This window comes from Tetrao urogallus, assembly GCF_951394365.1.
Source record: "Tetrao urogallus genome assembly, chromosome: 22".
Lineage (NCBI taxonomy): Eukaryota > Metazoa > Chordata > Aves > Galliformes > Phasianidae > Tetrao > Tetrao urogallus.
The window spans coordinates 2,555,670-2,571,844 of NC_136835.1; the positions used below are offsets into that span (position 1 = coordinate 2,555,670).

General features: G+C 51.7%; 1 protein-coding gene across 1 annotated transcript in view; it reads right to left on the reverse strand.

The window, feature by feature from the left end:
- Positions 1–366: 366 nt before the first annotated feature.
- Positions 367–16,175, reverse strand: part of NECTIN1 (nectin cell adhesion molecule 1) — a gene marked incomplete at both ends in the record, with an annotated part of 71,050 nt that continues 55,241 nt past the window's right edge. The window contains 4 exons of the mRNA XM_079545809.1: positions 367–585; positions 10,730–10,840; positions 11,294–11,381; positions 13,194–13,341. Of these exons, the coding sequence (XP_079401935.1) occupies positions 367–585; positions 10,730–10,840; positions 11,294–11,381; positions 13,194–13,341 (566 nt within the window). The remainder of the gene's footprint in view (positions 586–10,729; positions 10,841–11,293; positions 11,382–13,193; positions 13,342–16,175) is intronic.

The following is a 16,175-nucleotide window of genomic DNA, read 5'->3' on the forward strand; positions in this document are numbered from 1 at the left end:
CAAGGGAACCTACGGACATTTAATCAGGGGTTGGGCACATCCCATCCAACACAGGGCAGCTGCCACCCACATACACATGCACGCACGTAGCCAGCTTGGTACAGGAGGGCCAGCACAAGGAAAGAGAGTCTCAGGGATGGGATGAGATGTGGGCGAAGGCAGAGTGTTCCCTTGGGCATGAAGAAGCCAGGCAGACACTTAAACCTAACCAAGTCACTTACAATTGCACCCAAATTAAAAAATATATATATATATAAATCAATAAATAAGCAAATGGCAAAGAGGGGTTTAAAAGGCCTTGGTTGTTGAGCGGTGGGGTGGGGAGGAGTGAAAACCATGAGCGTCTTCGTTTCTCCGTGCTGATGCTTAAACATACTGTTCCTTAGGACAGATGTACGGAGCCCGGGAGCCGGGAGGAGGGCAGCAGAAGGAGATGTCGGAGTGGTGAGGATAGAGATCTTGCGGGAGGTCTGACAGCGGGGCGTAGACGTGGGGGATCTTCTGCAGATAGCGACCGTCGTGTGAGTAGCAGCGGGTCAGGTAATCACTCGCATTCGGTATCTCTGAGTGACACTTTCCAAAGTTCTGTAAGCAGAGACAAAAGTCAAAGGGTGAGAACTCCGCCGGCTGTAAAACACGCGGCTCAGCTCCTTGCTGAGGCTCACATACAGCGGGTAGGATGGGAAATTAAACAGTTCTGCTTGCTGCTTCGGAAAAATGGAAAGCTGGGTGATAAAACCTCGTATTTCAACAGCACTGCCGCAGTTCCTGTAATATCCATCGGGATAAAGAATACGTATATGCTTTGCATTCTTTGCTCCTTGCCTGTATGGTCTCTGCTTCTCTCAATACAGCAGGTGGTAAGCAGGGAAGGGCAGTTTATTTACAGCCTTCCTAATTCATCCACACCTGAGTTTTGTAACAGTGGCGCTGGTATGCATCGTTGGTCCAACACAGACCTGTGCTCTTTTGTACAAAAGGGCACATTTGTCTGACCAGCAGCTCTGCAAGTACAATAGGTTATTGTGCCCCATGTTTACCCAGCAGCAAGTGCTGAGCTGTACCTGTGCGAGCAGCTCCTTTGTCAGCCTCAGCACCAGGCTTGTGAGTCAAAGCAACCGTGAAGAATGTAAAACATCTGCAGGATGGGAGCTCAGAGCAGCTCCAAGCAATCCCTGCTGCTCCCCATGGGGTGGCAGAGGTGGGATGCTCCCTCCTGCTCACCGCTCTTTCCCATGTTGAAGCCTTGCAAAACGACCCAAGCTGGATTAACCATGACCTTGCATTCACCAAAGGCTAATCTCATCTCCAAGAGGCAGCAAACCCACCAGCAACAGCCTTTTATGCACATGGTTTGTTCCGGGGCTGGCTGAAGCAAGTAGCTTGCCCTTGAGTCCTTCCTTGCTCTCTTTGAACACAGCACAAACAGTTGGTTTAGTGAAGAGGACAAGGATTTGACCCTCAGGAGAAAAAGCCTGAAGGAACAGAGCAATCTACTCAACTCCTCTGCTGCCAGTTCCTGGATAAATATTTCACCAGGACGCTCAAAAAAAATCACGTGGAAAACAAAGTGTCGACAATAATTTATTGATGGTTCAGACTGCTGTGAGAGGCAGCAAGGTTGGAGGGCTGGTGCTCCAAAGGCAGAGAAGGCCACGGGGGGGTGAGAAGTTAGAGCACTGGGACATAACTGCAGTGCTAAGGACAACCTGACTTTCTTTTCTCTTTCCTTGGCAAAATGGTGCGTCCCACTGCTGGAGACGTTTGAGGTCAGTAGTCTCGAGCTGGACGGACAGCTCTAGGTCCCTTCTGTGCACTGGTATCTCTGACATTTGGGTGTCATTCCCACACCTATCTCCTGAGGTTTTCATAGGACCATAGGATGGTTTGGGTTGGAAGGGAGCTGGAAGGCCGCCTGGTGCCGCTCCCTGCAGCGCACAGGGACACCCACAGCTCAGCAGTGCTCACAGCCCCGTCCAGCCTGACCTTGGCTGTCTGCAGGGACGGGGCACCACCGCCTCTCTGGGCAACCTGTGCCAGCGCCTCACCGCCCTCAGTGTAAAGAACTTGTTTTACAATGAACCTCTCAATCCCTGTGGCAGCATGCACTCAGAGAGGCAGTAACACCTACCCAGATTACACAGCATCAACAGGAACCCACACCATAAGGGAAGAAGGGAATGGAGAACAGCTGATTGCTATTCCTCTGATTGTATCAGGTGATAAAAATGGGATAGAGAAAGGCTAGCACCTAAGGACATGCAAAGATCCTCTTCCTGTATAACAGTGTGCCCTGTGCTCAGGGTACTTTGAAAGCAGTGGAATGCCTTCGTGTGCTGATGGGGATGGAAAAAGGTGCCAGCTCTGATCTCCTCCTGCATGGTGAGTTACTGGTGGGTAACCTGAAAGGGTGGTGACCTCGAAGATTGAACCTTAGTGAGATATGGCAGGCAAGAGGGGCTCTTAGCCTGGCTAGCAAACAATTATTGTTCAAAGGGGAGGGCAGGTTTGTATAGTTTTGGGCATGCAGTAGGAAAGCAGAGGGCTTTCTACAAGCATGAAGGTTCAGAAGGTCTCACAGACAGAAAGGTCTAATGGAAAATATGCTCTCATTTAACACACACGGATATTTTGTGTAAGCCAAACTGGTTGTTAGCAGCAAGTAGTGAGAGGAGCAGAAGGGGCTGTGAGATACAGCATTATTGGCTGCTTATGGTCCACCAAACCATGCATCTTTCTGTCTGTCCAGTGTGGGACTGAAAGAACCATCCACATAGCAAGGCTGGAGAGAACCAATGCCATTTTGTCAGCACTTCTGGCCAGGTGAGTACAGATGAGCTCTGCTTTTCTTTCTGGCTGTGTTCTGTTCTCAGAGCAGGGCAGCTGCAGACCCCAGTGCTGGGGCAGAGGAAGGGGTTCCCCATTTGCCTTCACTTTTGTCAGTGTGTGAAGCCAGCAGGCAATCACTCCTGCTTTGTTTCCTTATCTACGTAGCAAAAGGGATGAGAACAGAATCAGCCTGATGTTTATTAACGTGTTTAGCAGCCAGTGCCCTTTGACTTCCTTCCCCATTCCCACTGTGACTTTTTCCAATCTAATTTATCTCTAACAAAGTTTGAAATTAAATTAGGGATAATGAACTAATTAAATTGAACTGGCACACAACTCTGCCACCTTCCCCCACCTGACTTCTCCTCATTGCCTTTGTTTCCAATGTGGCTCTGTAAAATTCTTCATTATCTGGGTTACATCCTTCCCCCTCCCACCCCCAGTTCTATTTCCAAGAGCTTTGATTGAAGGGGATGTCAGGAATCCGTCTGTTTCAGACAGCCTGGAAGATTACCTTTAAATGGTCTTTATTTGATTGAATTAGCTCTGATTTCTGCTATGATGTGCCCTCAAACCTTCCCCATTTCCTTTTCCCCTGCCTTCTCCTCTCAGGTATCTCCACAGTACTTCTAGCTCCCTCCAACCTCGCTGTATCCAATAATCTTAACGTACTCAATAACCTGTTCTTGTCGGTCTAAAAGTGAAGAACTCCTTCCCAGTTTCCTGCTCTCATTTCTGGAACATCCCAGAGCTGAAATCCTCAGAACAAAGAGAAGGAGCACAGATGAGGGATGCACCCACAGACACGTGCAAGCATTATTTATGCAATGAGCACACTCGTAAGGTTGTATTCCAACAGCAGCTACTTACCTGCTCTCTGTTCCTACTGCATCTGAGACCATCTGTAACCTTAAGCATTTATTCCCATGGTGTTTCTCTATGTGCCAACCCCTCTACTCTTTATCAGGGCTGTGGAACCCTCATCCTACTGATGGGAAGCTAATGAGGAGCCACCTCCATGCTTTGCTTTTTCTCCTGCAAATCGGAGATGGGGCTGTTTAACGGGGGGATGCTCATGCAACTTTTTGGCATTAATGGGGAGGAAATGGAGTAATTGGGTGCTGAGGCAGCACTTGCTGATTGTCTGATATCTCCAGCACAGTATTACAGTGGGTTTATAGGGGTGTTCAGAAAGCAGAGCTGGAAATCTGAACTCTGCTCTCTAATTGGCCGGGATCTCAGTGCAAGTCTCGTGGTTTGAGCTGTTCTTGCTGTAACGGGGACAAGAGATTCCCAAATAAAGCTGAGAACAGGAGTGCGGGGAGGTGAAGGGGGAGGAAATAATTAAAGCAGCATACAAAAATCACCCTGATCTGCGGTGTGCCTTCGCAGGGAGATTTTGTGGCGGTGAGATTACACCTTCAAAGCACCATATGACTGGCTTTATTTTTGCTTCAGAGAGACTGGGAGGATTTCCAAATTTGGATTTGGAGGATTACTGTCCTTTTGCTGACAATAAAATCCCCCACCCTGGGGAGGATGAGGTGAGACCTCCCAGGATGGATTAGGCAACGCCTGCCTTGCTCCTGCTTGTGCCAATGGTCCGAGCATGGCCAGGAGCTGCTGGGAGGTGGATAAGGGGGGCAGCCCAATGGCTGAGCTAGACAGACAGACCCCACAATGGAGAGAAGCAAAAGCAAACCCATCCACAACTTACTGTCCACTCTCGCTCGTTACGTCTACGAAGACCTTGATCCTCATTCTGGGAGCAGGGGTGGGCGAGACACCGCAAGAGAGAGAGGTTACGGCTGGCTCCAGCGCCTGGCAGTGCAGACACTTACCTAGGAAGGCTTTTTTGGCTACAGCGGGGGAACTACAGGGCTCCTTCCAGCATGGGAAAACCAGGGGGCACAGGGGTAAGGCACACTGAGCTGTCCCACTGCACGCCTTCCACCCAGCTCCATCGCCTGCTGGCACCGATGCTCTCAGGTTGCAGTGAGGCTCTGTGCAGACAGGACTGTGCAGTGGGGCTTTTAAAAAGCAGCTTTCCTCCTTCTCATCCCCCTGCGTGGATCTATTCCCATCCTTCCCAAAGACCCAGTTCCTTTGCCCTTTATTATCTCCTTCTCTGTTCCCAACCTACTGCTGCTCTGTGCCTTCTCCAGCCCTCCCTTTGCTTCCTTGCTGTGCACTGAGAACCCTGTGAGGCAAAGGGCCTTTGACCCCACAGCCCTTTACTTCCAATTATTAGCCAACAAACTAAATGGAAAAGAGCAAAATGGATGCTGTGGCCACCACACCATGGGAGAAAGGTGAGGACAAGGAGTGAGGGAGAACCTTGGCTAAAGGGGGTGCTGCCTGTGTTGTTTTCTTGGTCAACAGCTGTTGGCATCACCCAGCACATCTCCCATGATTAGGAAGAAGCATCATAAGTTTGCTCCATTTCGGATAAGGAATCAGTGCATTTAATACCTTGAGAAATGGGTATGGTCATAGGGTAAGGCAATGGGAGAAGACCTGAGGACACTCCTCCCTTTGCAAACACCATTCTGCTTCAAAGGGTCTCTAACAGTTGGAGAGGACCCAAACAACCACTGGTGGGTTAAGTTGCAGTTGGAACCCTAAGCAGTCCCTGCTGCAGGACCTGAGCTCCATGGGTGACAGGGAAGTAGTCATGTCTGATCTCTCCTTTTGAGAGAGATAGCACCAAAAGAAATAATCTTCCTTCCCCCTCAAACATCATAACATGCCATCTGCATCAGCCCTGTGCAACGCAGCCTCTTTTATTCTGCATGCTCCATCCCTCCTTGGCTGCCTCATTCCTTGCAGACGCAAGAACCTTTACGTGTTCCCATTTCTCTCACGTACTCTCCCACCTTGTTCTTTCACACATGCACATATGCTCCCTCTTATCTATAGTCTCTTCCACGCACACAAACTCTCCCTTTTATTTCCCCCCCCCATCTCAGTCCCCTTCTCTTTCCTTCCCCTCCTCTGGATAGCCTTGAAAGGCTCTCTTAGCATCTCCCAAAGTTTTGACCTCTTGATATTGCTGCTTTGCTCAGCAATGTGGCCCCTTACCAAAATGCTCCAAATCAATCTGCACCCCTCAAACCCACCTGGTTTCTCCCTTCACTTCCAGCCAGGCTGGCTGCAGAACCCAACCATCAACCCTTCCCTCCCACGTGCCTCACCTCCCTGTAGAAAGCAAAGGACAACAGAGAGCATGCACAGAAGGCAAAGGCATTCCTCCAGCCCCCAAAACAAGGGCAGCGTGCGGGAGGAGGGGGTGGGCGGGATGGGTTAGGAGCACTCCACGACAAGGACAGGGGATGCAGAGAGGAGCACAGCGAGGAAGGCAGAGTGCAGTTGTGTACCTTGAGGCCAGAATCTGAGGGGAAAGGGCCTAGAGTGACATGCGCTAGCGTAAGTTGGGCTGGATGGTTGCATACTCGACTAGGTCTCCGCCAGCATGGATGGAGGTCCGAGGACTGGGTGACGAGGCCAGAGCGGCCGTGTCCAGCTCTGCATAGTGGACATCACAGTCCTTGGTGCCAGAGTTCTGGAGAGAAGAGAGCAGCGAGGCAGTGGGGGGAACAGGAGGAGAGGTATTGGGGGTCAGGAGGGGTGAGAAGACAGGAGCCGAGCCGGAGGGAGTGAGTGGATGAGGTGGGATGGGGTTTGAGTGATGGGTGGGGGATAAAGAAGAAAGAAGGGTGAGAGGGGAGGAAGAAAAAACAGTTAAAAAGAGGGAGGGAGGGGTGGCATGAGCAATCAGTCAGGTAAAACCCCAAATTAAACCCAAGGTCCCCACGGCATTGCTCCCCAAAGCCACCTGCAAGCCCAATGACCCACAGCCAGGCTGGCAGCACTCTGCTGCTCCCTGCTTCTCATCATCCCCTGAGACCAGCACTGTCCTCAGCCAGGGCAGTTTGGTGAACTCTGACCTCGTGAGATTACCTGAACTGTCAGCACTGAGCCAAGAGTTTGGGGTTCATGGGTGGGAGTGAGGAGAAAGGATTGAGTCTGGGGTGTCAGGATGGAGTTAACCTGCAGGGAGCGGCTGCAGCTGTGTTGCTGTAGGGAAATGGCACTGCTTAATCAGTGCTGTTGTGTTGCCCCGGTGTGGGGGCTGTTATGGCTTTTCTTATACACCACATTTTTGCACCAGGCTTGACTGCACATTATGCTATAGCAGATGAACTACGCAGAGTGGTTTTGTGGCTGTTACAATGTCTAATAGATGCCAAAAGCATCCTTCTTTGGCATGGAAATATTGATGGGCATTCCGTTTCTAAGCAGGTTTTATCAGCAAGAGCTGCATGAGTGGAATATTACCCAATTTGTCTGATCACTCCCATCCAGACATCACTCATGCTTTGCACACAATTACAGTCAGAGAACCTTGGGAAGCAGGGTGACCTGGAAACCTCAGCACCTGGGGGGAAATGGGCCCCCAGGAGGAGGAATGGGGTGTTTTAGGGGCACCCCTGTTGTCAGAGGCTGAGGTGTGAGGTATCTTCAATCCTTTCTCTGCAGAGGGTCTTTAATTTCTCTGCTGAGCACCTGCTAAGCCTCTCTGAGAGGAGAGAGCTGTCTCTTCCAAATGGAGAAGGGACAGGGAAAGGGGAAAGCTATTCCAAAATGGCTGCATCACACAGCAATAATGCAAAAGTGGTTGAATCTGAAAACATTTCTCTGCCCTGTGTTTGGAATGCCCTCAACCCTGTGCCAGCTGTGGCAGAGCAATTAGCAGAGGCCCTGTTAATGAGCTGGGTGTTTGCCTGCTACTAGAAGGGCTGCTGGGTGCTCTGAGTGCCTATGGGCATCGAGGAGCACAAATGATAACAGCTCACCTCAAACCTCCACCCATGCTCTGCAGAATCCTCCCCTTCATCTTTCTGTCTCAGCACCTTCTCCAGTCTCAGATAAAGGCAGACTGAGCGTTGAGCTCCTTCCCATTCTATTTTGTCCAAGGAGGTTGTGGATGCCTCCAGGGATGCCTGGAGGCACTCAAGGCCAGGCTGGATGTGGCTCTGGGCAGCCTGGTTTGCTGGTTGGTGACCCTGCACACGGCAGGGGTTGGAACTGGATGAGCACTGTGCTCCTTTTCAACCCAGGCCATTCTATGATTCTATTTCCTCTCCCTGCTCTCCAGATATGCTGCTTTCCTCTGGAGATGCTTGCTCTGGGGAGTTCCCCTTGCTCTCTGCTACTCTTGGGCTCGCTCCCACTCCCTGCTGCTTGTTGGGAGCAGGATTTATTACAATATCAATAATGTGGCTTGTATACAAGGTCTAGCACCGCTACGTGCAAGCGCTCTGCGTAAATCATCAGCATCGGCACCCCGGTAATTGCCCTGTAAAAAGGAGGAATTATTCTGCTGTCTGCAGCAATGAAACTTTCCCTTCTACCTGTGCAAATGGGCACTGCTGATGCTTACACCAACCACCTCGCTGCTCCTACGCGTGCTCTGCTCCCTCCTCTCACGCTCCTCCTTGCACACAACATTTGCATGACAGGGATGCTTCTGTGCCCACAGGGTGTGCCTCTGGTTTTGCACACCTCGCACCAACACTCACAGACATGCAACCTGCAGCATGCATGCACCTTCCAGCCCACTTACTCTTGCTTAAATACCTCCGTGCACACCAAAGCTTTTGCTCTACAAGGGCTCAGGGACAGTACAAGCAACACTGTGATCCCCTGCATGCTTTTATACTCTTAATAGTCCACTGCGCTGCCCTTGCACATCCATGCCATCAGCTTTATGTTCATATTCTTTCCCACATCCAATCTGCTTTTACTCCCTTTTCCAGCACCTGCAGATGTGCCCCAGCCCCTCCCCAGCCCACACATTCCTACCTGTACCCCCCACCCCTTGGTTTCTGTCCTCCTGCCACCTTTCCCACTTCCCCCTCCCTTGCTCTTCGCCATCTTTAATCACTTTCCAGCTTCCCTTCTCGTGCCATGAAATTGCCCTCCCCAGGCGGTGACTTTCACGCAGCTGAGTGATGAAAGCAGTTTATCCCAAATTAGGAGGTTTTGCACAATTCACTTAAAGCACAATGCACCCCATTTTCCTACAGAATCAGGTCCCTTCAACTCTCATCTTCTTCCACACGCTGCCTCGTCAGATTTCCTGATGAAGCACAAGCAGAACAGTAATATCCTGTCTTTCTCTTTGCCTTCACCTCTGAAGGATCCCAGACCCCAGTGCTGCTGCTGGGGAAGGATGAGGAGGGAGTGGGGCTGTGTTAGGCTGGCAGAGACCCAGTGGAGCTGTAGGGAATGGATGAAAAATGTGCCTTGTGTGAGTGGTCCTGGAAGGAGCGGGGCAGGAGTTGGCTCTGCAAGGCATGGATGAGCAATGTGGTGCAGCCTGGCCCCAGCTGTGCCATCTGAGCAGCACCCAGCACTCCCAGCCCTGTTTGGCACAAAGGGGCTCCTTCCTTCCCATTGCCAGTCACGAACTGGCACAACCTGCTGCCTGCCCAAAGGATGTGGTGATTTAGCAAGAAACGAGAGCGAGCCTCGTCTCGTTCCTGGGGCACAAAGCCAAGATGCTCTGTGTGCAGGCAAGAGGAGATGGGAGCATTGCAGGGACTGCCAGCCACAGAGAGCAGAGGGCAGGTCCCAACCCAGCTGTGCCACAGCTGCAGCAGCTGAGTCAGCCAGACCCCACGTCCCCAGCACTGAGGGATTCTCTTGGTGGGCAGGAGCAAACTGCAGCCCATTGCTGCTGGGCTGGGAGTGAGGGTAAGGAGCAGAGAGTGCCAAGCATGGGATGTGGAAATGTATCTTCTCAGACCAGGATTGAGAGCAGCAAACTCTGTTCCCATGGTTACGGAGCAGCTACCCATCAGGCCCCATCTCACATCACTAACTCTGCCACTTAATTAACTGACTGCTCATTATTTCCCAAAATGAGCTCCTCCATCCTCCTGCTTGCCTGAAAAGCAGCTCTCAGCTGCTCTCCACAGAGCAACCCATCTGCCTCGGATGTCCTGTGCTTTGTTTTCAAACCCACCTGCCTTGCTGCAAGGGGCTGGAGATAAGCTCTGGGCTGAGGGAGGGCTCCAAGAGGAAGTTTTTCTTTAGGGGCATCAGCCACTTTCAGCTTGGCTGGAGTAAAGAGGATCACATTGGCATGGCTCAGTGCAGAGCTGTATCTGAGCCATTTTATCACTGATGCCCTCAGCATCTGTCTCACTGCTAGCTAAAGGTCATTGGGCCCCATCCTTCTGTTATCTGCACAGGAATGTACATCGAAGGGTCGTTCCAAAATGAACAGGAGGGCTGCAATAATTAGTCACGTTCATAAAGTATCCCTCCATACTGGCTGATTGGTGATTATAACGCCTTGGCAAAGAAGCAGGTTCACATGCTGATAAGTTGAGGCATCTGGTTTTGATGTTGAGACCTGCAACCCTCATGTGAGGTCTCACAGAGGATGCAGAGAGCAGTCCCATGCTGTGGGGTGGGGGAGGGATGGACCTGTTTCCCATGCTTTGCTCTCTTGTATCTGCATTTTCTCCCCTAGTCTCGTCCCCTGAAATTCACCCTCCCCTGCCTGGCTGCTAGCATCTCTCCCTGACCCTTAATCTCTCTGCTGCTGCTGTCTCACATTAGCATCTCCCTCTCTGCCACTGAACAAATCCACACAAAACAATGGGCTTTAAGAAACTTGTCAGCAGAGAGTCAAACCCTGGCACGCTCTGCCCAGCCAATAATTGCTCTGAAAAGCTTTGCTGCAGAACCCAGGAGGGTGATGGGGTGGGATACCTGGCTTGGCTGTCACACAAAGGCTGGATATGGGGTCTTCTGCCATGGGGTGAGGGATACTGGGGTGAAAGCAGGGAGGCTGAGGTGGGTGTTCTGAGCCTTCTGCACCCCTTACCAGCTTGTCGGTGTAGGCAGAGGGCTCACTGGCTGCCATGTCGTAGTATGGGGGCTGCAGGGGAAGCTTCTGGAGCTCTTCCTCATGCTTCATGTTGTCCAAGTGAACAACCTGTGGCAGAGAGAGAAGAAGGGTGAGGAGTAAGTGCTATCCTCCTGCCACTACCAGGAGCAAGCTCTACCTTTTCTCTTGCTCCTCCTGTACAACTTGCCTCCTGCTCTATTTCATTCCCACGTTCCTTTTCTCATCACAGCCTCTCCTGTTTGAAATGGTGGTGATGCTCAAACCCTCACAACCCAGAGCCCATCGATCAAAATCCAATCCCTCCTGAAGGGAGCAAATGGGGCCAAACTACAGCTCTCAATCTGTGCCCATCATGGGCAAACAAGTCCTCACCCACTGCTTCCCATCCCAGGTGTCCATCTTTGGGACTTGCTGCCCCCCAAAGCCCATGCCACGGGGTTTTGGGCTCCTGCAAACCCTGTGATCCCAAATCCAGGCTTTGGGGGCACTGCCTGCTCCCTTCGCCATGGAAAGGAGCTGGCAGCAAGGCAAGAGGCGTACCTGGATGTCTTCAGTAGTCAGGTGGCTTTTCAACTCCTGCTTCCTCTTCGGCGGAGGGGCAGGTTTGTGGGAGGGAGGCAAGTCAATGCTAAGGGAAGAGAAGTGGCAGCTGATTAGAGAGCAGGAGGAAGGGGTCTGCCTGCTTTCATGTGCCACAGCAGGCTGGATCCTGCACACACTGAGGATTTGACTGTGTTTGTCACCAAACTGTCAGTATAATCATACGGGTTATTCTCAGCAACTCCCCTCTTTTCTTTCTCTCACCCTGATTAGAATTGTTAAACAGAAACGAACGCCCTCCTAGCACCCTGCTCCCATTTCCAAGCACTTCCCTGTGTTGGATTGCAGACCACGGGGGTGTAGCTGAGATCCCTGTCTCTCAGTGCTGCTTTGGGGTGGCTCCAAGCATCCCATGGGATGGATGCTCATATGGTGGCTGGGAGCACCAGCGAGTGCCAGGTGCCAGTGCAAACCAGCGAGGTGATGGCAACCCCCAGTAGGGGACTTATTTGGGGCTGTAGCTTCCACCACAGGTTTTCCAGTGGGAGCTGGAATCTCCCTCATCCCCATGCTATGCCATGCATGGGGTTTAGCCCTGACCCCCACTCAGGGGATCAGCTTTTGCCCCAGAGCACACAGGGATTGGCAGCCGTTATAATCCCAGCCCAGAGCCTGTCTCTGCACATTCCGTCTGTATGCACAGATGTGTCTAATCCTTTTACAAAACTTATTAAAACTCCGATCCACTAATTAGCCAGCTTCCCCTCCCTTCTCCTACAAACTTCATCAGATCTTCCGATTGGGATGGGCGACTTTCCTTGGCAGCACATTGGATTCCAGCATGGGACTGGGGCTACTGGTGAAGGGAAGGGTGCAGTGGGCTCCAAGAGCTCTGCAGGATGTTGACTTTAAAGAAAAGAAATGCTCTGAATTTTGCAAGGCTTTGGACTGGGCTCCACCACCCCTTATGCTCTGGGGCACCACTGTGTTTCTATTCTTGGCTAAATTGACTCTTCTTTGTGCCTTCCTGGAGGGACACTGTGGGAAATGGATCATCTGAATGCATCTCTGCTACAGGGCTGATGCTGTTGATGCAGTTTCACCTTGTGGTGCTATTTTTGTGTGTGTGTGTGTGTGTGCCTTTCTGTTTTCCCTGGTTCCCTTCCCTCCCTTGCTTGCTGTCCTCCCATGCCCTCTCTCAAATGGGATTAAATGGAGCACAAAATGTGGCCAAATGTAACAGCGATGGTGGGGAGGGCTGGGGGTGATAAAAGCAACTTCCAGCCTTGGGGGCTTGGTGCCTCCCTGGGAAGTGGGAAGGGAGGGGTGCTCTGTGATGATTCAAAGCCGTGTAGGGAGTGGCCAGGGAAGGTATTTCTGAATGTTCTCATTGCATTGCAGTGTGGGGCAGAGCAAAATGAGCTTCTGCCAAAGGAGAGCACCTGGGGGTGCTCCTGCATCCGCCTTCAGGATGGCACCAGGTATAGGTGGATGGGAATCCTCTCTGAGGGTCTATCAGAGACCCATCTCTGATGGCAGAATGGGATTCAGTCCAGCTCAGGAGCCTGAAGTCATTCACTGGTGAAGGAGGAGCTGGGTCCTCTCCTCCCTCTATAGGTGAGAGTGGCACTGAGCAGCCGTGCTGTGCCCAGGGATGCACTGTACGTGCAGCATTGGGTGAAGTGAGCTTCAGCTTCCACTGAGGGCTCAGGAGAAGCATCCAGAAATAAGAGTGAGCAGGATGGGAAGCACCAGGGGCCATGAAGGAAGGAAAAGGGGGCAGAAGGGGATGAACGGCAGCAAAAAGGCTCTGTGCGCTCAGGGAGCAAAGGAGACAGAAGCACTCTGTGCCGCCCCATCCCACAGCTGCTGTGCTCCCTGCCAGCCCAGGGCTACTCACAGGTCGTGGTCTGCCTCTGTGCGTTCCTTCTGTTGCCTCCTGTAGACAATGAAGACGGTGACAGCCACGCCAAGGATGAGAGCTGCAGCGATGACACCTCCCACGATGCCAATGATGCCTCCCAGGGCGCCCTGAGGTAGTGGCTTGTCTGCAACACACAAGGAAGCACAGGAGAGAGAGTTAAGGCATTCAGCAGACGTAGAATTGGTGTGGAGGAGCCAAGCCGCTCAGACTCTTCGTTGACTACTGTTGGAACAGAGGAGAGCAGAGCTTTTAATGCACAGCTTGGGAAAGCTGAGCACCAATAGGCGATGCATTGAGGGAAGATGTGCCTCAATGCCTGTCACCCTAAAGCCTTACAAAGCTGAGTGCAGGATGCAGGGGTGAGGGAGATGGATCTTCTCTTGCCCTCCATCCCCCATTCGCCCCATGGCTGCAGTGCTCAGTGACATGAGACATCTCCCCAGCAGCTGACATGGTCCTCCTGCAAAGGAATCCCATCCCATGGGCTTGATGGGAAAGCGCTTTGAAACGTACGATAAAAGGATTTAATTTGCTCTACCTTCCAACCTAATTAAACTTGAAAACTAGCTAATTGGTACTTTGTACTTACAGCTCCAGCACTGATGAAAGAAGGAGATAATTGGAATGGAGGAAGAAGGAGAGGAGGAGGAAAAGGAAAAGAGATCCAGGAGAAGGGAGCGAGACAAGGATGAGGGGAAAAGGTACTTTGTAGAACGTGTCTGTCACACCTCACTCTCATATTTTTCTTGCTGCTCTGGCTCCTGGCTGCTCTGAGTCTGAATCCTGGACTATACAGCCTTGGTTCTCCCAGAGTTGGGTGGTCACCCATCCCCAAAGCCTCAGAATGATGCCCACATATGAAACACACAAGCACACGTGCCTGAAAGACAGGATCACTCATGCAGGTTTTCTCCCCTTCACACCATGGGTTCAGCTGAAGGTTGGATCTCCCTGCACCCCACCATCATACATGGGGCTGGGTCCTTGCCAGCAGCCCCATTCCCATGCAGGCAGCCCTCTCCACCATCCAGATTTGCTGCTGTCATGCAGGAGTGAAACGAGGTGTACAAACATTTCCCAGGGCACTGCTCTCTCTGGTCTATACCAGAGAATTGAAGAGCACAGACCTGGCAGGTTTACTGCATCAGTGCAGCACATGTGAACTCACAGCATGGTGCCAAGACGTTTTGATGCAAAACTTGCCCTGGGAACTGTCTGAGCACAGATCCCCCATCTCTTCCCTGCAGACTCCATGTAAACCTGGTGAGGACACCCCAGAGCCTGCATCAGCAGCACCCCATCCCCAATTAAGGGCTCAGAGCTGTATGTCTTCCTGCCAATGGCAGGATGTTGCAGTCATCAAAACACCGAGCTCTGCTCCCCACAGGCAGTCATTTTTCCCCCTCTTCCCTTCTCCATAAGCCACATTATCTTGTAAATAATATTTCTGCCTTGAGACAGCTTGCTTGCAGCCGTGCTCAGGCAGACAGCTGCCACGTCGCAATCCAAGCCCCTAGATGGCAGTTGTGATTGTGATGGTGGGGAATCTTCCAGTCCCTCTGGCTGGGGCATATCCTTGATGGATTGGTCCCGAATGGCTCTGGGTCTGCAGGTAGGGAGCAGGGAACGTCAGCTTCCTGCCGACACTGTAAATCAGCAGGTGTGTGCCTGGGGATGGGGTGGAAGGAGCAAGAGGTGAGGAAACAAATAAGCAGCACTGGAATGGATCTGTGAGAGCCTTAACAGGGCTGTGTTACAGCAGAAAGGGGGCAGGGAGAATTAGAGAGGTGAAAACGAAGCCATCAGTCTGTGGGTAAGAAGAAAATATAGGGCACTGGGTAAAGGTGATGAGGAGAGAGAATGGATGACATGCAAATACCTGAAGTGTTGTGTTTTGTTTTTTTTTTATAGGGTGAGAACTAATGGCCTTAATTTGTGCCAGGAGAGGTTCACTCCAATAAAGTGGGCAGAGGCACAGGTGCACAGGGAGGTGATGGGGTCACCGTCCCTGGAGGGGTTCCAGAACTGTGGAGATGTGGCACTTGGGGACACGGTCAGAGGAGATGGGTTGGGGCTGGGGGATCTGAAGGGTCTTCTCCAACCTGAATGATTCTGTGATTCTATGAATTAGGAGAATAGAAGGAGAAGTGCAGTTGTTTCGGGGTGTCTATCAGAGTGCCTCCTTCCTACCAACCTCTCCAGGCTCTGGGGTGAACATCTGGGTGCTGCTACCCATCACAGCTGCCTAAGGCAACACTGCACTGCCAGGCAGTGACAAACCCCTGTGACAAGCCCTGTCCCTGCGGGTGCAGTTCTTCTCCCAGCAGAGATGCTGGGTGCTGGAGGAGCCCACCTAGGAACTGGCAGAGAGCCCTTCCTTCTGCTCCCCCTTCCCTCTTTCTTTTTCTTTCTCTTCTATCATCTGCCTCCCCAGCTGCTTCTTTCCTTGGTGTCCCTTCCCCTGAGCAGAGCTGCAGCTGGTGCATTTCAGAGGGCTGCTGACCCCAGTGCCTCGAGATGCTCCCTGCCTTTCTGAGGGCACAGCGGCTGCAGGACAGTGCTGGGAACCCAACAGAGGAGACTGGGAATGCCTCAGGAGCAGATGATAGGAACTGACAGACGAGGATTTGGTTACGCTGCCAGTGCTTTCGGGCAGCCCTGGGAAGATGTTTGCAAGGCCTGTGAATCAGGATCAGAGTAAATTGGCAGGACAGCTCAGGGGCCTCCAGAGTGGAGTGGGAAAAGGCTTTGCCAATTAAGAATGCAAAACCCCTTGCTCTGTGTCATGCTCGAATAATTTAAAACTCTCCAAAAAGTTCATGTTGGCAGTGAGGCAGGTAGCAGAGAACCCAAAGGGGCTGAGTGAGCAGCTCAGCCTTATCTGGATGTCGAAGGGCTGCTGGGAACTCCTCATTCTGGCTGGAAAATGAATTAATTCAACGTATTACAATTAAGGAG